This window comes from Odontesthes bonariensis, chromosome 9 (genome assembly GCF_027942865.1).
Source record: "Odontesthes bonariensis isolate fOdoBon6 chromosome 9, fOdoBon6.hap1, whole genome shotgun sequence".
In the NCBI taxonomy this organism is placed as follows: Eukaryota; Metazoa; Chordata; class Actinopteri; order Atheriniformes; family Atherinopsidae; genus Odontesthes; species Odontesthes bonariensis.
In genome coordinates this window covers 5,457,016-5,480,086 of record NC_134514.1, presented here as the reverse complement: position 1 = coordinate 5,480,086, position 23,071 = coordinate 5,457,016, and the positions used below count along the sequence as shown (strand labels likewise).

Here is a 23,071-nt window from a genome sequence, read left to right as displayed (position 1 = left end):
AGGCTGAAACTCAAAAGCTTTTAAATCCTGACAGATAAAAGCAAACTTTCCCCCCTGAATAACCCAGCAGACTGCAGCAGAAACGGCAGCTCATCTCCACCCAGGCGGCTCGGGAAGACAGGAAAAATGGCCGCTGACTGGTCTCCTTGCCTTCACCTTGATGGATGATGAGTGTGTGATAAGTGGGCCCCTGACAGGCTGATGTGCCTGGGTGAGATATGTGGTGACAACCAGGAAGTGCTTCTGAATTCAGAGGTCAGACGACAGAAACATCTGGAAATGTTCGACTCATTTTAAATGTACAGATCTTCTTTCAAAATAAACGGCTAGTAAAGAACAAACTATTGACTTTTTTGGGATCAAGAAGTTATAAAAGGAACCTTCACATAGCCTTTGTGAGGTTAAAAGTACCTCGAACATCCAAATGAGAGATAATTTCATAGTTGTGAAGAACTGATTCACTGAAAAATAAAACAGCAAAATATTATTTTCTGCAAACTTTTGATCTTATGGAAGTAAACACGTTACCATAACTGTGCAGGTTTTAGTTGTAGAATTTGACAGAAACGCCACTATAATGCTACATTTGTGCAAGTTAACATTGTTAGTGATGCATTTGTGACATTATCATGCTGTTTCAGTACATGCAGTGAGGAAGGCACACCAACACAGAGCTGCAGAGCTGGGAGGAACACGGTCTCCTCAGTCCGTCTCCTCAGGCCCACGTCATGCCCCTGGGATGCAGCACCCAAACAAAAACTGGAGATTCCCACCCCTCACCTCACCCTTGCTGTCTCTCTGTCCCATTAAGGGACCCAACAACACGACACTGCAGTTATAACCTCACCACATCTGCAAAGAGAGAATCTCAATTCACTGCAATTAATGACAAAATTCCCACAGAGAGTTCCCAGAGAGAGTTCAGCGTCTCAGAGCTCATGAGGTATTCCATCTCCGGGCTTCATACGAAGAGTTATACTGGATATTGTAACTGGCTCTGTTTACTTGGGCATCTTTCCAGAAACATCAACAACTGCAGGCCAAAAGCCAAAAGACCGGTCAGGTGTTCACTAACACAATATCAGTTAAATGATCTAATTATCATTTGATCTAACACACGGAACACTAATACCTTATCAGTCCGTTACAGCCACAGCATTCAGTTCTTCACACACTGGTGCTATGTGCAGAGGTGGGCAGAGCAGCCAAAAATTGTACTCAAGTAAAAGTACTGTTACTTCAGAATAATATGACTCAAGTAAAAGTAAAAAGTAGTCATCCAAATAATTACTTGAGTAAGAGTAAAAAAGTGCTCGGTGAAAAAACTACTCAAGTACTGAGTAACTGTTGAGTAACGTCTGATTTATTTGTTAACACAAGCATTCAATCAGACAGACAAAAATACTAAATAATCATCTTTAGGCAAATTAAAGTTCATCCAATTAATAAAATAAATTTTAATTATTAAATTAATTAATTACAAAATAGCTTAAATTAAAAATAATCCAGGTAAATTCAAGAACTTCAATAAAAAATAAAAGAGACTTAGGAAATGTTTAAAACATATGTAACCCATATGCAACCTAAAAACAAACATTCACCTATCCATGGGGGAAATTAATTTAGGAAACTTACCGCTACATGTTTCCTCAAGTTAGATGTTGAGTTTCTGCTGAAATGTGCGTTTGTTTTGGTTGACACAGAAGACACATAATGTAGCTGCTGTTTCTCACTCTTTGTAAGGTAAACATGCTTTCAGTATGAGGCCTCGTCTGCGTCTTCATTTCCCACCGTTGGTTCTGACATTTTTCATCTGTTTCTTTGTTTGTTTGCTACGACTGCTAATGCTAAAGCTAACCCGTCCCGCCGCTGAGATCGAGTACGGTCACGTGACCAGACTGCACGGCTGCGTCTGATTGGTGGAACACAGTCAGGTGGTAGAGCCTTTGGCGGAAGTCTCTCTCTCTGTCAGAATAAAACATTAAAATGAGGCGTACGCGGGGGGATAAAAATAATGAGGCGTAGAATACCAAAGAGGTAAGAAGAAAAGTAAGCAGCTCATTGTAGCCTAATGTAGCGGAGTAAGAGGACAGCTTCTGCTGCACACATCTACTCAAGTAAAAGTAAAAAGTATAGAGATTTAAAACTACTCCGAGAAGTATATTCTTTTCAAAAACATACTTAAGTAAATGTAACTCGTTACTACCCACCTCTGCCTATTTGGGACATACACTGACTGAGACTTACACAACATTTTTCTGACATAATCGCCACAGTAATTCATATCTGTCCAACAAGTCTGCTGAGGATGCTGAGTTTATAACCTGTGGATGGGAGCAGCTGAAATGCACAGAGAGTAAGAAGCAAAAAAAAAACAAAAAAAAACACACTTGCAGTATATTAGTGAGAGAAACCATGGAGTAGGACACTGAACAGCTCTGTTATCTACTTATTCTACCTCAGCCATACATCAGATTAACCCACAATGTGAATGACGGCCCATTAATGTGACCGGGTTCAGTTTAGGCTCCAGCGGTGCAGAAAGGGAAACATAAAGCTCCTCAGATCAATACCGAGCTAACAGGGGAGGCCTTTTACAAGTCGTCTGTGCCCGAGTGAGAATTGATGTTTGCTCAACGTGCGTCTGAGGACAACACGTTTAGACCCAAAAACCTGAGAGGGCAACGAGGTTTCTACGGTAACCTGCGTTCTGTGGCTGAATAACAGCCGGTTTCACTGTTAAACTGAGTTTCTGCAGGCCATAATAATAATAATAATAATAATAATATATTTTATTTATAAAGCACGTTACATCAACTTAATGACCTCAGAGTGCTACATTTTAAAACTAGCATCTAAAAATAAATGAAAAAATAAAAATAAATAAAAAATAAAAAAATACATAAACAGTAAAATAATTTAAGATTTTTCAGGTAAACTAGAGGCTTTTCTAAAAAGGTGAGCCTTGTCCTCTGGAGCTGGAGGAGATTGGCCATAGGCAGGACGCTGCTTACTCCTGATTCAATGACAACCTGTTAAACTTGTCTTCCTCGGGTTCGTTATATTTGAGCAAAGCTGTGTGCTGTGTAAACACACACCTGAGCAGCCGGTGGCGTTCAGAATCCAACCCAAACACACCGAGATTACTTTTCATCAGTATTCTGTTCTGCTGCTTCAAACTGAATCTGAATCTGAATCTGAACTGAAAACACTTCTTTCTTTGCATTTATAAGAAGAGCCTATTTCCTCTGAGTTCAGACACTTTGATTTAAACTTGTATTGAAAGTTTTATGAATATTTTCTTCTGTTCTTCCAATTTGCATTTTAATGCCTTTTTAAGGATCATTGTTTTTGATGCATTGCATCCTGGAATGTTTACTGTTCTCTGGTTTTATCGGTTTTTCTCTCTTCTGCTCGGTGTAAAGCACTTTGAATTGTCATTTCATATGAAACGTGCAACATTACGGAAGCATATTGCATTCACTTAAAAAACAAACAAAAAAACTCCGGTTTTTCTGTATAATTTATTTTTTGCTTTGTTTTTTGGGATAATTTTTTTTTTTTTTAGTTTTTTTTAGTTTAGAAAGCAACAATCAACGCCCTTTATGAGGGCTCGATTTAATGGAAGCAAACATGACTGGTTTGTTTAGTTTAAGCAAGTTTTACTTTGATCTGGGTTTAAGACACTGGGAGATAGTCCTGTCTTTAAGTCATGTAGACGGTATAACTATTAGTTTGTAGACTTTACCCACATGTATGGGTGGGGGCAGGAGTCACCTTGCAGGCTGGATAATATCGCAGGATTTCAAAGTATCTCGATATTTCCGGAAAAAATTACCCCAAAAAACAGAAAAAATTACCCCGAAAAACAAACCAAAAAATAAATTAGAAAGGAAAAAACGGATTTTTTTTATTTATTTTTTTTAAGTGAATGCAATATGCTTCCGTACAACATAAATAAACTTGCCTTTCCTGTACAGATGCAGACGAGCCCTCTGAGATAGTCGATGCAAAGCAGAAAGAGGCACCGCATGTTTGTCTGAGAATTGCACGACTTGCACCAGAGGCCATCTTTGATGGATTTTTCACTTGTTGGCTAAGACCACACGCAGTTTATGTAAAATGATGCGTCAGTGCAGAGTTTCACAGAGTTTTCTCGTGTCCCCCACAGACTAAAAGACTAAAATGTAGTTCTGGTTTTAGGGAGAAATCCCAAACACATCTCAGGAGATCTTTTAGTGGAGCCAGCTGCACATGATAAGTAGGAAACTTGCCTCTTTACACACTCAAACAGGGTGTGAACATTAGCAATCATGGTGTAAAGGGTTACTTCACTGTCGTTGGAAAAAAAACGTGGCACTTAGACTGAAAAACATCTGGTCATGTAGATATTTTGGAGTGATATACCACCGTTTTAAATGCCTCAATAATACAATAAGGTTGAATGAAAGCTGTGCGCTTGGAGTACCACAGCCAATAACACCGTAATGCAATCTAAATGCTAAACACACACTCATCCTCCAGACTTTGAAAGATGTGTACCTTCTGCAGAATCCCGATAAGCCAAAGCAGAGTTATTTTGAGACAAAGACCCTAGAGATCAGCCACAGTTATGTTTTCGTATGCTTTTACAGACCTGATTTCCTCTGGGAACTGTGCATTGGTGACCAGGAAACTAGAGATGTGGTGGCGATGGAGGAGGCGAATGAAGGTGTTGATTTCAGGATACATGATTGGCTCACCCACCAAGGAGAGGGCACAGTGCTTCACTGCCAAGCCTTCCTCATAGCGCTCAGGCTTCACTCCGGGGACACCTGACAGTTTAAAAGGCAGCACAACACATCTTAATTGATATGTAACCAATACAAAAAATAAAGAAAAAACATAAATCAGACTGATGCAAACTTCAAAAGGCTGTGGCGTTCAGCAGCTTGAGGTACGGATTTGAAGTGACATCAGACTGAGTAATTACTTGCAAATAAATATGCACACCAGAGACATACGGTGCTCATGAAAGATGAGATGAATTACAGCAGAGGAGGTGGTTTGGGTCAGGTCCAGAAGCCCTCGTTTCTGGGCTTGTCCTCTGAAAGTCTCTTCCAGCTCCGACCACATCCATTCAATTAGTTTTTTAAAGAGACATAAAACTCAAAGCACAATACAAATACCATCTGTGCACCAACCTTCAAGTGTACCTGAAGGTTATAATATTCTATTCTATTCTATTCTATAATATTCTGACCATCAAAAGAATTCCCTCAGAGTAAGAAAAGGAGTTTAAAGTTGGAGGTTTAGTCAGTTACAGTTAAGCCAAAGGCAGGATGTATACAGTAGACACTTTATACTGAGGCTGAGCAGCCAAAATAAGAAAAACTAAGAAACAAAAACCTTGTGAACAGCAGCAGAGATGATGTCTGTGTTTATATGCGAGTTTAAAGTCTGCTTTGTGGATCTGGACAGTGGTGTTTTGTGCTGATGGCAGAAGCATTTTAACAGCTGCACGACACTGGAAGGACTTACAATGAAGGGAAGAAACAGTAAAAAAGCCTGATGAAAAGTTGAATCAATTCCATCTAATGTGATACGCCTGCAGCCACAGCAGATGCCATGTGATTTTACACCAAAATGCAACTTTGCGCTCGTTTCCTTCACGAGTTTTAAGAACATTTCTTCGACAATAACTGCAAAGACATCACAAATCAACTGTTTCCCAGGAGAAATCCTACTAAAGTCTTTAAAAAAACCAGCAGCACAGGACTGAGAGGACAAGTGGAGCCCCGTTAAATACATATTCAGTACTAAAGCAATGAGGATATATTTGTTTTATACATGTGCTGAGAGTCTAAGATGCTGCACACAGGTATCACAGTCCTACCGTTTGTGTCTCCATCTTTTCATGCAACCTCAGACGGAGGAAGCAGAACCTCGTTTGCATAAACTTCATTCATTAATTTATTGGAAGACTACTTTTAAAAAGAACCATAAGCTTAAAAATCCTCCATTTCCACAGCAGAACTCAGAGATTACACAGTGGTTTAAGGGAGGTGTCCAAACGATAAAACTTCAGGGTGAAGGTTTGCAATGCTAAACATTTCTGATCGACTCGTCCCATCATTTTATTCCTGCCTTTCCATCTCAGCCAAATCCAGTTTAATCTGCACCGCAGCTTGTAAAATCTGTTCATGTGAAATGTCACTAAAGGACCAGTTGTTATGGTTTGTGGACAACATTCAAACTCAGCCATTCATGCCTGTTCCTGCCACTCAAAGTAGCAGGAAGCTGTAAGTTTTGCTTGAAAAATGTCACATTTGTTAAATATATTCAAAATAAAATCTATTTCATCGATCCCGAGGCTGTTTTCCTTATTTTTTTAGTGAATCTGTTCATTTGAAAAGCATCTTTAACTACTCTCTGGGTAAACCAGGGTTTCTGACTGCACTGAAGATTAAAAGTTCTTCCTCGTTTGTAAGTCATCGAAGACAAAAGCATCAGGCTAAATGTGCAAATGTAAAAGTCAAGATAATCCTGTCCATACATCAACCGACTCACCCTTCTTTTATACCGACTTCGATCTTTTCAGGGTTGTGGGAGAGCTGCATTAATCTAATTCTCTGTTCTGGCACCCCGATGGTGGAACGATCTCCCGACTGATATCAGGACAGCTGAGTCGCTGCCCATCTTTCGCCGTAGGCTGAAAACCCATCTCTTCAGGAAACACTACCCTGCTCCGCCCTCTTAGGACAGCACCTGCGCCGTCCTAGTTCCTTACGCACTTATTGTTTCCTCCACCTCTGGCACCCTCTATATTTTCATTACCCCCTACCCGAACCAGGGTTTGCATCCCCACCCCGCTGTGACTGGTGTGCAGTTGGTGAGAGGCTGGTTGGTTATCGCACTTACTCTAGCACTAGTTATGCTCTTAGCTGTTTGGTTTTGGAAGGAAATGCACTTATGATTTCTTGTGACCTGAAGTTCTTTTGCCTACCGATGTTGAACGCACTTATTGTAAGTCGCTTTGGTTAAAAGCGTCTGCAAAATGACCTTAATGTAATGTAATGTAATCCCACTATATATGAGACCTAATTTTATCAACAATTAGGAGGGAAAAAACTAGAGGATATTAGAGCTGAGCAATGATTAAAATCTTTAATCTTATTAATCACATGATTTCCCTGATTAATCACGATTAATCGCATTTGTACGCAAAATCCCAAAATGAATTCAAAAGTAGTGTATAGCTTTTAGCATTTAGTTTTATTTTAAATGTGCTGCCATATGAATGAAAGTGCCATAACATTTGTTGTGCAAACACACTTTTAACATCAGCATCTTTCTGTAGTTTTTATGTAGAAGCCTCGCTCCACTGTCTGTTTCCTTGAATGACTTGCTGCTATCAGTTGTGTGTTTTGCCTTTAAGTGATATTTTAGACTGGAACTACTACGCTGAGAAGACAATTCAACTTGGCAGTGTTTACAGATGACTTTGGTTCTGTCGACTCCGCCGTCTGGAAGAACTTTAAAATGAAAATGGCCAAGTAAAAGTTCCGTACCCTTCTCCGTGTTTGGTGGATCCGCCGATTACTTTCTTTTCCTGTTCCGCAGCAGACGGCAACAGACTTTTACAAAATAAAAGCCTGTGAGCAACAGACTTTTACAAAATAAAATAAATAATAAAACGGGTGGTCCGTGGCGTAGTGGGATAAAATATTTTTCGGCATTAAACAATTAACGAGTTAACTCGCCCAGCCCTAGAGGATATATTTGAACCAGCAACAACAATGGGTCAAAATGATTAATTTCAGCTATCACTCAGTGGGGTCACGTGGCACTGAAAGGATCGGATTATTGGCTAAATTACAATAAGACTGAGTTATTAAGTGCATGTAGACACCTTAGTTTGACTAAGAATTGGATCGGATCGGATTAAGACTCCGAGATAACTGGGTTGAAAGTCACACTAAACCTGCTTGTAGACGCTGAAGCTCGTGGTGAATCAGACTTTGCGTTCTGCGCATGCTCCAGATGTTTTCCCGGGGTCGTGACCCGGAAGTCAAAGGAGACGATATTCCTGTTGTTGTCGCCGTCAGAAAGAAACAAACAACGCGATGGAGAATGCTCCGTTGGGCATCGAGTTTGTGCAACAAGCAGCTCATCACAGACCAAATGTAGAGGGACGTAGCTTCATCTGGCTCTGCGTTCTCCATCTTTCTCCAATGCCTGAGTTTGTTGTTGTTGTTGGTGGTGAAGAGGTCAACAGGAAGTGGCTCTATTAGCAACAGCTGGAATGGGTACAGCGCCACCTATCATACCGGGGTATGACACGCTTTGTGCCTCTGATCCCATTCATTCACCGCCATATATCCAAGGAGAATTACCCAACTATAATCGCTATAATCGAATTAATCTCACCATCGGGGCTCTAAATTAACAAAGTTATTTTTGGCGTGTATTAAAAAAAACTCACTAGCCGGCTTGGCCGATGATAAATGAAGAACTTTACCATCTATTTCGCGGGACGCGAAATTATTATATACAGTCTCAGTCTATGTGCGGGACGCGCGAGCGCAGTTTCTATGGGAACGCATCCGCCGAGGTTGCCGTACTAGGGGAGTGGGCGTGGGTCACTCTTGGTTTGGAAATACGATAGACGCCGGTACAAATACAAATACAGACGCAAACACTAACAAAATGTGGCGATGGTTGGGACAGCCGGCCGTGAAGAAAAAAGATATGCCCGCCAAAGGAGGGGAGGAGGATGATAATGAACCTCACGAAACACGCCGGCCACATTTTTTGTGAGAAAAGGGAAAAATGGAACTGATTCAGATGGGTCCGAAGACAGTTCAGAGAGCTCGGACGATGTTTAAGCATTTCCCAGTATCCCCCTCATAATTACTCTCTGCACATAGTTTTGTGTTTAATTTTGTGAATTATCTGCACTAAAACATGCTTAGAAAGTTGTTAAATATTTCCATTTTTGTAGATTCAGGTTTCACATGAATATAAATCAGTTTTAAAGTTATTTTTTTTATTTTTTTATGTACAAAAAATGTGACCCTGAATAGTCTGTGAGGGTTGAGGAGTAATGAAATGTTAGAATAAGTTTTGTATGTACATAAGTTTAATTATTGTAATTATTTTAATTGGATATACATTCCCAATTTCACTGTAAAATGAATTTAAAGCTTTAGTTAATAAATTGATCAAATTAATTCAGTGTCTCTCATCTGTCTTTTGTGCACGGAAACATATGTGGCTAGTGGAAATTCTGATTGGCTGGTAACTTCAGAAACTTACTTGCCACATTGGCTGGTGATCAAAAAGGTTAATTTAGAGCCCTGCTCACCATGTAGACCCCACTGACTGATCTCTACTAAAAGTTTCCTGCATTTGGGTTGTTTCAAACCCTCTCCACGACTCAAAGAAGCACGTAAATGTCTCCTCAACAACCTCCAATCAATACTGACAACATTATCATTCCACAAAGCATCAGTGAATCCTCAATTCACTGCGAGACAGGAGTCATTAGTGACCTCTGGGCTGAGTTCTCTTCCAGGTAAAAGGATTCACGAATGTGTGAAAGGCCACACTGACGTCTTTATACGAAAAAAACTAACTTTTTTTTTTTTTTTCCTATTTCAAGTGAAGCCTAATAACTTTCATAATAAACTGTTGCGCAACATTCAAAACCACCATTTTACGAGGCCTTTCGTATGGTAGACGCTGACCTACTTAACTGCCCTCAGAGCTTCAGATGAGCTTCAGAGTTTTGTCTGGAAAGTCCATTACGCCGCACTGAGTAAGATGTATCATTGTCAACTTTAAATGGAGGTAAGGGCTGCATAATATGATTTCACAGTGCACCTGGAAGGATAATTAGGACTGAAGTCAGTTTATATTCGACTATTGCTTCGGTATGTTTAGATTTTCTTATATAAAAGCTAGTTGTATCTTAGTAACCAATTTAAAATGGACTATTTTTGCAAGAAGCCTATGGCCAACATCAGTTTCTGCATGCTCCTGTTCCACTATGTGTGCCCTGGGAAATGACATTTACCTGCATCGTAATACATCTCGCTTAAGTGCCCTGAGAATGATATTAACAATAACGGTCCTTTGAAGAAGATATGTCCCAGAGGCTTTTAACATTTGTCATATATATCATTACCTCAGTACGTTGGCCTCAGTGTTTTATAATGGGATCTGCAGCAGCTTTGAGGTTAGGGAGGCGCGGCTCCGACTGCAAAGATGCGAGATCAGTTCAGGTCTGAAGAACACTTGGATGGAGGCACGGCAGGCTAAAATCAGGCGAGCGTTTTAAAGAGCCGGAAAAGGGACGAAGCCGAATATTAGTGGTGCCTTCTGCATTTAAAGCAAAGGACACAAGGATAAGCAGTTCGGCTGAACATACCGTCGATTCACATGCACCAAAGATAAGAAATAAGAGATGCTTTTTCGGGGGGGATAAAGAGCTGCCACCATACAAAGCTAATGAGCAGGGGCTGTGAGAGTCCCGAAAAACATGATAACATGGCCAAATGTTATCTGCTGCTCTCAGGTTCTACATGTTTAATATTAAAACTTTGACATTTATATGCTTCTCAACCCTGAGGATCTGACTCTTGATCTGTTTTTACTCTTTTCTCTGGATACCTGGTAGACGAAACAAGAAACTTGAGGCTGTTGGAAAGTGGACGAGACATTTTCACTGAGTTTTGCTAATAATGACTCAACGAAAATATCTTCTTCTGGGCGTTAAATCTTTTTAGAATAAAATTAGTTTTCCAAATCCCCCAGCTCATCTGTCACACCTTTCCTCACTTTACTCTCCCCCCCCCCCCCTCCCTTTAATTTCTCAAATGACATTATGTATATGTGACATTATTGTGGTCATTAACTGGTGTTTCCCTGTTCCAACAGGTATCCTTTGAATAGTGTTACAGTGGTTTTTTCCCCTCTTTTCTGTCCTCTCAAACCCCAGCTGGTGGAGGTGGATGGCCACCCTTCCTGGTTCTGGTTCTGATCGTTCCTCTCCACAGTCTCCCAGGCACGCTCAGGACGGGAGATTGGACTGAAGACGCTATATAAAACCGATCTATTATTATTATTATTATTATTATTATTGTTGCATCCTGAAAGGTAACGATAATTCCCAAGTGTGCCCATTGAAGCACACTATTTCATAACAAACAAACAAACAAAGTAGGGCTGGGCAACGATTAAAACTTTTAATCTAATTAATCACACGATTTCCCTGATTAATCACGATTAATCGCATTTGTACGCAAAATCCAAAAATGAATCCAAAAGTAGTGTATAGCTTTTAGCCTTTAGTTTTATCTTAAATGTGCTGCCATATGAATGAAAGTGCCATAACATTTGTTGTGCAAACACACTTTTAACATCAGCATCTTTCTGTAGTTTTTATGTAGAAGCCTCGCTCCACTGTCTGTTTCCTTGAATGACTTGCTGCTATCAGTTGTGTGTTTTGCCTTTAAGTGATATTTTAGACTGGAACTACTACGCTGAGAAGATAATTCAATTTGGCAGTGTTTACAGATGACTTTGGTTCTGTCGACTCGGCCATTTTCATTTTAAAGTTCTTCCAGACAGTGGAGTAAAAGTTCCGTACCCTTCTCCATGTTTGGTGGATCCGCCGATTACTTTCTTTTCCTGTTCCGCAGCAGACAGCAACAGACTTTTACAAAATAAAAGCCTGTGAGCAACAGACTTTTACAATAATAAAATAAATAATTAAACAGGGGTGGTCGTGGTGTAGTGGGTTGAGCAGGCGTCCCATGTACAAGAGGTTCGAGTCCCGCATCAGTCGGCCCTGTGCTGCGTGTCGTTCCCCCTCTCTCTGCCCCCTGCTTCCTGTCTCTCTGAACTTTCCTATCTATTAAAAGGCACAAAATCCCTAAAAAAAATTTAAATAAAAAAATAAAACGTGCATTAATGCGCGATAAAATATTTAAATCATAATGCGACAATAACGAGTTAACTCGCCCAGCCCTAAAAGAAAGGGTAACACAATACACTTAAAAGTCCTATAACAATATTCTAAGTACTATATCAGAGAACACATGATGCTAATGGTGAGAACACACCTATTGAAATATCGACACCTCTGTGATGGAGAAAATTGCAACTATTGGTGCAGCGACTCGTGCCAGTTATAAATATATAATTAATATGTTATAATATTGTTATTAATTGATATTAAATAATACTAATAAATATATATAATTTGCCGGTATAAATGACCGGCACGAAACCGCGAGCCATGGCAGCACCTTAAGCCGATGCTGGTTGCTGCCACCAGTAGAAGTGGTGCAAATGGAGCCCAAAAAAGGGAAGTTTTATTGTTAAACACTCCCATAACTTAAATGTTGAGAGCTCGGTGGAGCCCAAATTAAAGTTAGAGAACAAACGTTGATACATTCAGAGTAAATAAACTGCGTGTTTGGGGTGTGCAGCAGTTGAATCCTGATTTATGAGGTATTATAGCTGCCAGGCTGTGAAGGAACAGCAGAAACAACAGCAGGATTTTAATCTTTACTCTGCTTCATTACACACAAGGTTATGAGGAGGTCATAAGAAGTAAACTGAAGGCTGCAATGAAGCAGTTGGTCTTGTTAACATTGCAACACGTGGGAAACTAAACCTAGAGATAGAGAGACTTCACCTCTGAACTGCCGTATCATACTCTGATGTTTTTCCAGCGCATCCTCCAGGATTTTCTCCGCAGGGTCCATTTTCCATCGCCACTCTGTGCCCACGGGGTTGGTGTGATGTCTGTTAGAGGGGAACAAACACCAAAAGGTACGGGTTAGAGAGTAGGACGTGGTTTTATATAAAAAGGCTAAATCTACATCCCCTATTTGAAGGTTACGGCTATAAATGACATATGTCTGACAGTTAAACATCAAAACGAACCAACAGGGAGACTTTCCACAACACTGCATCCGTGCTCAGTCTGTGGTGATGCTGCGATGTCACATGACACAACATTTCCCTGGTTTTACTCCCATTCAGACGCTCCAAGGCAATTAGACCGGGCTCATTTAACACCATTAAATTATAAAAACTTATACACTGGTGTCATTAGAATGCATCCTACCACCCCTCCTTTGGGTGTTCACATCTATTCAGTTAATTTTAGCTCTACAGCGCTGACTCATAAAAGTCATCTTTAAAGGGATAGTCCGCCTCTTTTGACATGAAGCTGTATGACATCCCATATTAGCAATATCTCTGTGCAGACCGAGCAGCAAACACCGTAACAGGCGCGGCTGTCGGCAGGCGGCAGCAGGCAGTGATACGAAGGGAGAGAAAATAGGGCCAAGCGATTGTGAGCTCTGACTTTTTCCTGGAGAACGATTTTGTGATGCAAATGTATTACTCTTTTGAACGCATATTGTTTTGAGAAGCAAGACGCTTTATTTTTTAAACCCCAGCCAACTAGCTGGACTACCTTCGTCAACACCAAAACGAGGCTGGAACTCGGCTCACAGGACGCAGCAGGGGGTAAGAACATGTTCATAAATGATATTACTAGTATGGGATGTCATACAGCTTTATGTCAAAAGAGGCGAACTATCCCTTTAATGCACTTAAAAGGCAGTTCAATGCAATTATAACCCGTTATTATTATCTAATTCATAAAAAAGATGACACAGAATCTTCTCTTGGATTCAAACCCCCTCGTTAATGGCACGTAATGAGTGTGACATCTGTGTGCAACAACGTATCCAGAGGCACTACTTTCAGTCCGGTGCATAGGCATAGATCCCTACACTGATGGGTCACCTGTTGCCTCAGAGAGGTGGAGGGTGATGGCATCTGTAGAAATAAATCTGTGCCCTGAAAATGCTTATTTCCTGTCTTCCCACATAGCCGTCTTCAGAGAGACTGGTTTATCTGTAGTGACAGGGCAGCGGTTCACTGCAGCACACTCTGACAGCGACCTTTCGGAGCTGCTTTTTCGGATGGAACTTCAGTGGAGTAAGAGAGAGCCGTTCTCTCACGAGTGTCATAATGCATCAGTGTCCAATTTTAGGCCATTTATCTTCTGCATGTGGATCACAACTTCCCCCACTGATCAGGAGTGGCCTTGAGCAATGAGATAAACAAGTTTGTTTTAGTTAATGGATGCAGGCATTAAACTCATAATTAGGGCTGGGCGAATTAACTCGTTATTATAACTCGTTATTATCGCGTTAACTCGTTAATTATTTAACGCCGATTAATATTTTATCGCGCATTAACGCTGTTTTTTTTTATTATTTAAAAAAAATGTAATTAAAAAAATTTGGGGTCACAGGCTTTTATTTTGTAAAAGTCTGTTGCTCAGAGGCTTTTATTTTGTAAAAGTCTGTTCCTCACAGGCTTTTATTTTGTAAAAGTCTGTTGCTGTCTGCTTAAAGGCAAAACACACAACTGATAGCAGCAAGTCATTCAAGGAAACAGACAGTGGAGCGAGGCTTCTACATAAAAACTACAGAAAGATGCTGATGTTAAAAGTGTGTTTGCACAACAAATGTTATGGCACTTTCATTCATATGGCAGCACATTTAAAATAAAACTAAATGCTAAAAGCTATACACTACTTTTGGATTCATTTTGGGATTAATCGCATTTTACAAATGCGATTAATCGTGATTAATCAGGGAAATGATGTGATTAATTAGATTAAACATTTTAATCGTTGCCCAGCCCTACTCATGATGCTAGAAAATAGGTCGCCCGCTTGACTTCCACTTTGTTTGCATTTTGCTCTCTGGAAAAGCAGAACCTTAAATAAATGCTGAAACTGATTTATGCATCGTAACAGCGGTTCATCTCGTCTTCAGGTCTGTGACTGATCCACATCTAAGACAGAGAATGATCGTTTGCAGCAGGCAATTCAAGTGCTTGTTGTGTCCCAGAGGCCCTAATAACTTTGATAAATCACAGTTTAAAATTCTCCCTGATGAAAAAAATCTGTCTGAGAGGGGGCCGGCAGGAGAAAAGAAGCAGCAACAACTGGTCCTTTGAAGTCTTTAGCGGTACTTACCTCCAGCAGAAAACACACTTGTTTGCACAGGCCAGGCTGGGAGTGGTCTCCATGCACCGGTGGGACTCGATGCCGTAGAACGTGTGCTTGTAACAACCTCCTCTCCCTCGCAACATGGACTGAACAACAGAAACAGCACTTTCAATTGTGATCTGTGCATCGGCGGTTGTCAAAAAATTCCAAGAACAAAACGTAGCGATCGACTAAACATGGAGAAGCAGCATTTAGCTGTTATGCTGCAAACAAGTGGAACAAACTGCCAGTGGAGATTAAACTTTCACCAAATGGAGACATTTTTAAATCCAGGTTAAAGACATTTCTTTTCTCATGTGTCTATGCATGAAATCTGCACGATATCTTTTAATTCATCTGGACTGTTGCTTGTTTTTAAATTCATTTAAAATATTTTATTTGTTTCTCTTTATATTCTTTTATGTATTTTTAATGCTTCTTCAACTCCCTGCTGCAATGCTTTTATTTTATGTAAAGCACTTTGAATTGTTTGTACATAAAATGTGCTACAAATAAATTTGATTTGATTTGATTAGATTAAGGAGGACAAATTCCATTACCTTAGTCCATCGACAAAGCTTCACTCCTGAGTGACTTCCAATCAGTTTGTATCCTGCACAGAGAGATGAAGTCAAGAGAAAGAAGGACGCAGAAGCACACAGGCCGAGTTCAGCAGAGAGAAAGTTATATTCTCATGTGTGGTACATCAGTGAAGTCCTGCTCTACATTCACAAGGTCATTTTCTCTCACAATCCTCTGAGAAACGTCTTCGAACATCTGCAACAAAGAGATCTGCTGCTGGTCAGAGGAGGGAAGGCATTTCAGATTCAGCTGTGGCACAAAAGTGTTACAAACGCACTTCGCTCAAAAAGGGTGCCATGCTGTCCTCTTTCATCACCACAGCCTCAAACTACCGGCTATGAACGTTTGTATGAGTCAATGTCAGCTTCTGCCTTTTTTTCTTCTTTAACACATCCTCCTCTGTGATATCTGTCAAAGAGAATATTTTTATCTATATTACATAATGTGCTGAAGAAACACCAGAGCATGATAACAGGATCGCTTTATCAAGAAGGCCTTTCTGCCCTTTTTCATTTAAAAGGACTTTCAGAATAGCCTGATTCCAGTCCAACACTTTATTTTGAAAAAAAAAAAATGACAGAATATAAATTTTAGCAGCTATTAAACTGATGAACAAAGTATGAACCACATAAAATAACACGAGGAAATGTGTGCTCAGGTGTGTCCGAGCGTCCAGAGATCTCAGGTTTGAATCTAGCTGAGTCATCAAAGCTGAAGATACACTCTTTCTATCTACCGTAATGCTCGTATCAAACAGCACACCGAGGAAACACCAGCTACAAAAGCACAAACTCTGCACCAGAGGATTATTCCAGAACACAACCTTTCTACAAGCAAGTACCAGACGTAGAAATCTACAATCCCAGGTCTGAGAGATTATAAAAAAAAACAGAGAAAGTGACTCAAAATGCGAGTTAAGAGGGAAAGAAAACATTAGACTTGCATACTAAAACACGTTCATTGTGCTGGATGTAGTGACATCTGGTGGCATAAACCGCAAATAGCAACCAAATGAACACTCAGCACCACAACCACACCATCCAGGTGTGTAAGAAGATATTAAAGTGGCAAGAAAAACACAATAAGCTCCGCCTGGAGCTGCTCTTTGGTTTGTCCCATCTGGGCTACTGTAGTCACAGCACAATGAAACAAGTTGGGCCTGCAGCTTCTTTTGATGATAGATGTATGTGTGTTACACACTGGAACCTTAACAAGGCAACAGCAGCAAGATTGGAACTCAAGCTAAAAATAATCATTAAAACAGACTGAAAACTGAAACTAGTGACTTTTCAGGTAATCTGCTACAAACAGCAACTGAAGACAAAATGAAAAGCTATGTGATTCCAGAGTCCAAATGTTTAAAAATATCATATTTTAATAATGTACGCCTTCTGTAAGACTCCATCTTTCTTCCTCAAATGCCTGCAGCGAATAAAAAGAGCGGGCCGAGGATGTTTTCCCATCAGTTGGTTGTTAAATCAAACAAATATATTTGGACTTTTTCTGGATCCTGCAGTTAGTTACTTGATTCCTTTTGCTGACTCACTCACTAAAGTGAATCGGGTTTTCGAGTCACTAGAATCAATCACCCAGAGTGTGCGCCACGGAATGTACAAACAAGTTCCAAACCACGTCCCAAATCCTTGTGAAAAAGGCTAAAAAAAAATCAAGAAGTCTCCGAAGTGAAACATATATTTTTCTTTCTTTCTCTCTAAATAAATTCAAATAACCCAAACAGCCAATAAATTAACATTCAGTGCAAAATTATAATAAAATGTATGAAACTGTGCACAAATAGGACATTTAAATAACCTAAACAATAGTGCCAAAATAATAATATTCTAACATTCAACACTGCACCATTAGAATAAGATAATTATGTACAGAATGAATGAACTCCCACTTCCTCCTCCGAAAGAAAGAAAGAAAGAAAGAAAGAAAGAAAGAAAGAAAGAAAGAAAGAAAGAAAGAAAGAAAGAAAGAAAGAAAGAAAGAAAGCAAGCCGGGAGGGAGTGAGCTGTGAGTCGGGTATAAATCATGAGTCCTGAATCACGAGTCCTGAATCATGAGTCCTGAATCGTGACTTCTAAATCTTGAGTCCTGAATTGTGACTTCTAAATCGTGAGTCCTGAATCATGAGTCCTGAATTGTGACTTCTAAATCTTGAGTCCTGAATCGTGACTTCTAAATCGTGAGTCCTGAATCGTGAGTCCTGAATCGTGAGTCCTGAATCATGAGTCCTGAATCGTGAGTCCTAAATCGTGAGTCCTAAATCGTGAGTCCTGAAGTCCTGAATCGTGAGTCCTGAATCGTGAGTCCTAAATCGTGAGTCCTGAATTGTGACTTCTAAATCGTCAGTCCTAAATCATGAGTCCTGAGTCCTGAATCGTGAGTCCTAAATCATGAATCGTGAGTCCTAAATCATGAGTCCTGAATCATGAGTCCTAAATCATGAGTCCTGAATGGTGAGTCCTGAATGGTGAGTCCTAAATCATGAGTCCTGAATCGTGAGTCCTGAATCGTGAGTCCTAAATCATGAGTCCTGAATCGTGAGTCCTGAATCGTGAGTCCTGAATCGTGAGTCCTGAATCGTGAGTCCTGAATCGTGAGTCCTAAATCGTGAGTCCTAAATCATGAGTCCTAAATCATGTATCATGAGTCCTGAATCATGAGTCCTGAATCATGAGTCCTAAATCATGAGTCCTAAATCATGAGTCCTAAATCATGTATCATGAGTCCTGAATCATGAGTCCTAAATCATGTATCATGAGTCCTGAATCATGAGTCCTGAATCGTGAGTCCTGAATCGTGAGTCCTGAATCGTGAGTCCTAAATCGTGAGTCCTGAATCATGTATCCTAAATCATGTATCATGAGTCCTGAATCGTGAGTCCTGAATCGTGAGTCCTGAATCGTGAGTCCTAAATCGTGAGTCCTGAATCATGAGTCCTAAATCATGAGTCCTAAATCATGAGTCCTAAATCATGAGTCCTAAATCATGTATCATGAGTCCTGAATCATGAGTCCTAAATCATGAGTCCTAAATCATGTATCATGAGTCCTGAATCATGAGTCCTGAATCGTGAGTCCTAAATCATGAGTCCTAAATTGTGAGTCCTGAATCATGAGTCCTGAATCATGAGTCCTAAATCATGAGTCCTAAATCATGAGTCCTAAATCATGTAACATGAGTCCTGAATCGTGAGTCCTAAATCATGAGTCCTAAATCATGAGTCCTAAATCATGAGTCTTAAATCATGAGTCCTAAATCATGTATCATCAGTCCTGAATCATGAGTCCTGAATCATGAGTCCTAAATCATGTATCATGAGTCCTGAATCATGAGTCCGAAATCATGAGTCCTGAATCATGTAACATGAGTCCTAAATCATGAGTCCTGAATCATGAGTCCTAAATCATGAGTCCTAAATCATGTATCATGAGTCCTGAATCATGAGTCCGAAATCATGAGTCCTGAATCATGAGTCCTAAATCATGAGTCCTGAATCATGCAACATGAGTCCTGAATCATGAGTCCTGAATCATGAGTCCTGAATCATGAGTCCTAAATCATGTAACATGAGTCCTGAATCGTGAGTCCTAAATCATGAGTCCTAAATCATGTAACATGAGTCCTAAATCATGAGTCCTGAATCATGACTCCTAAATCATGTATCATCAGTCCTGAATCATGAGTCCTGAATCATGAGTCCTGAATCATGCAACATGAGTCCTGAATCATGAGTCCTGAATCATGAGTCCTGAATCATGACTCCTAAATCATGTATCATCAGTCCTGAATCATGAGTCCTAAATCATGAGTCCTGAATCATGCAACATGAGTCCTGAATCATGAGTCCTGAATCATGAGTCCTGAATCATGAGTCCTAAATCATGTAACATGAGTCCTGAATCGTGAGTCCTAAATCATGAGTCCTAAATCATGTAACATGAGTCCTAAATCATGAGTCCTGAATCATGACTCCTAAATCATGTATCATCAGTCCTGAATCATGAGTCCTGAATCATGAGTCCTGAATCATGAGTCCTAAATCATGTATCATGAGTCCTGAATCATGAGTCCGAAATCATGAGTCCTAAATCATGAGTCCTGAATCATGCAACATGAGTCCTGAATCATGAGTCCTAAATCATGTAACATGAGTCCTAAATCATGAGTCCGAAATCATGAGTCCTGAATCATGAGTCCGAAATCATGAGTCCTGAATCGTGAGTCCTGAATCACGAGTCCTAAATCATGAATCATCAGTTCTGAATCATGAGTCCTGAATCGTGAGTCCTGAATCGTGAGTCCTGAATTACGTGCTACAACAAACCCCAGAAAATGTTTCAGACAAACACGCCATTAGAGTTAATGAGATTTGTTTCCAAAACGGAATTATCGAAAGTATCACTAAGTCATGAAAGTCTTTTATCATCTCAACCAAAGTAAAATAATCACACTTTTCTGACCTCTTTGAGGATAAAAAAATCCATTAGGGCCCTTTAAAAGACTGGCAGTTGAGTCAAAAAGCACGAAATCAGGCTACTTTTTTACTAACATGCTCAACAAAGATTCAATCTCAAGCTTGCCCCACATCCAATAACCTTCAAATCTAAAATCAGCTCATTTTTCTGTGCCTTTGATTCGAATCTTCTCTACAATTAATTTTGCTGTTGAAAACGGGAGGATTTCAAAGCTTTGCTGCTCGTTAATTATTTCACCATGAAAATCAATAGCTGTAAACTTACTTGGACACTGCGTGAGAGTTTGAGTAGCATGACTTTTACATCCATGCCACGCCAACAGCTTTCCAAGACTCAATGCCAACATTTCCTCCTTTGTTCTCTTACTCCAAATAAAAACAAGGTGCCCGCCAGGACTGACGCTTGCCAACACAAACACATGAAATAGGTCAACATTTGGTCAAATTAAGTGAAGTCTCGCAAACTGAGTTCCTATTTATAGTGTTTTACGTAGGCCAACAGTAAGTGGTATTGGCTGAAAATGAAAAGTACTATTGAACTGAATAGTACACAGAATAGTAGTACTATAGTGAAATGTTTCAATGAGATCTAATGAGTTAAAAACCAAGACTGTGGCTCTCAGGGTCCAAGAAAAAGCAGGATTACAGTGAGATTTGCTGCACATTAAGGTTATTATTTCTGCAGTCACACGTTTAAATGACTTAAAGGTTGGGTAGGGGATCTTTTTCTGTAACATTTTTTTACAAATTGCTTGAAATACTCTTCACATCCCCATTGCAACCAATTAATTAAAAGTTTTGACACAAATATGAAAAGTTTTAGTGGCCTCTAGAACGTACAATCTAGGAAAAACACTATCCAATCATACTGAACGGACCGTTAACGATGATTGGATTCTGATGCAGTCTATCAAACTGCAATCTGCTCCTCCCTCCTCCTCCTCCTCCCTCCCCCTCCTTCCCCCTGTGCTCGTACCCTGCTCCGTGAACGAATTACGCATCCAGAAGCTTGGCAGGAAGCTAAACTAGAGCCAGCTTGGCTAGCATCTAGCATTATTAAACGTATAGTTAGCATACTAAATACGGCAACGATCGATGCTTGCTGTCAGAACAGCGCTCGTGCACCTTCGTGCTCGTTCATGTACTCTAGAGGCGTTGCTTCGGGGGGAAAGTGAAGAAAAGGGTTGGGACTTTTTACCTGTGTATTTTCAAAATGCAGCTTCGCTGGACTCAAAATCCAGGATCTCCTACCCTACCTTTAATACCTGATCCTCAAATTCAAGAGGCCATATTCTTCTCATTTTCCATCATTACAAAGAGGTGAACTGGACTGAGCCGCATCATTAAGTCCCATTAGACAACACATATTTCCCCTTTTTAAACTTCTGCTCCGACCTTCAGTCAGCTTAAAGTAACAACTGGAGGGAGAAAGAAGGTAATGGGACGCTATTTCAGGGCCCGATCAACTGCGAGAGGTTCCCTGACTTCTAAAGTAAAGAAGTAAAGAAGTGGCCAATGCTTAAAGAGGGAATAAAGCACATTTCTGGAGTTTGAGGACCGTGTGAGAAAATGTTCGGCTGCTTCTAACTTTTTCTGTGGGGGGGGGGTCGTCTTTAAGTTGAAACTGCAGTTATAAAATCAGCCTTTTATTAGAGCAGAGCGACAGCCTGGAAATGCTTTAAGTGACAGCAGGTCAGCACATACTCTTAATGGGCTGATTTTCAGTCAGAACTTCTGACATGTTGAGTCAGATAAGTCCGAAATTAAGCATTTACATCGTTTTTTTTTACGTTTTTTAAATGTAAACATGCATAATGACTGTTTATGATAACTAAAGACAATTAATTTATTACACTACAACAATATAATTTACCTTTCAGATCATTAAATTCAATCTAATATTGTGTTAAATTATAAACTCCCCCACAAATGCCAACCATAATTGGCCTGACACTTGAGATTAACAGCTGAAAGTAAAGAAATGCACGGCTCATAATGTGCGTTTCACAGTAAATTATTACTGGAAAGAGAAAGGTTACATGTAAAACAGCCTTTTTTTTTTAATTACAAAGCAATTCAGACGGATAACGTGAATATATTGTCCACAGTCAAACCGAAGAGGCATAAAATTCTACCACTGACTGAGGCAGTATTAGGTAACTACCGACCTGCTTCTGTGAGCTTTTATCTCTAAATCCAGAGCTGCTCCTTCCTCACCTTGCTTTGTCAGTGCTTCTCTCAGAGCCGGGGTGATCATCTCTCTTCTTTCCCCTTCATCATCTTCAACCTTCTTCACGCCGTTCAGTTTGGTCAGCTTCACCATCTGCCCTCCACCTTCACCCTCCTCTTTGCCCTGAGGGACAAAAAAACAAAAAAAACAAAACACAAAACTTTCCCTCCGTTACCGTTTCAAAACTCAAACAAAGAAATAGAAGGAAAGAAATAAGTCTGGCTCTGATCTAGTAACTATAAAAGCAGCAAATATAGTGCTATAAATGCTGATTGTATTGTGTAATAATTAGGGCTGGGCGAGTTAACTCGTTATTATCGCGTTAACTTGTTAATTATTTAACGCCGATAAATATTTTATCGCGCATTAACGCAGGTTTTTTATTATTGTAAAAGTCTGTTGAATGCATCACATTCACACAGTTACAGCAAACACCACGAAGCATGGAGTAACAAAATAAAGATAAGCTAGCAGGTAACATCACCGCTACAGGTGTGAAGCTAACGGAGCTAACCGGCACTACTTCCGGTTTTACTTGTTTCAACATAAAAGCACGTATTTCAAAATAAATTTAAAAAAAAAACTCCTGCATTTACAGCAAAGTTGAATTGTCTTCTCAGCGTAGTAGTTCCAGTCTAAAATATCACTTAAAGGCAAAACACACAACTGATAGCAGCAAGTCATTCAAGGAGACAGACAGTGGAGC

General features: G+C 40.0%; 1 protein-coding gene across 1 annotated transcript in view; it reads right to left on the bottom strand.

The window, feature by feature from the left end:
• Positions 1-23,071, bottom strand: part of tyw1 (tRNA-yW synthesizing protein 1 homolog (S. cerevisiae)) — a 74,606-nt gene that overhangs the window by 35,894 nt on the left and 15,641 nt on the right. Inside the window, exons 8-12 of the mRNA XM_075472835.1 lie at positions 22,353-22,488; positions 15,628-15,680; positions 15,056-15,174; positions 12,686-12,795; positions 4,637-4,814 (exon numbers count right to left, since the gene is read on the bottom strand). Coding sequence (XP_075328950.1) covers positions 4,637-4,814; positions 12,686-12,795; positions 15,056-15,174; positions 15,628-15,680; positions 22,353-22,488 — 596 coding nt within the window. The remainder of the gene's footprint in view (positions 1-4,636; positions 4,815-12,685; positions 12,796-15,055; positions 15,175-15,627; positions 15,681-22,352; positions 22,489-23,071) is intronic.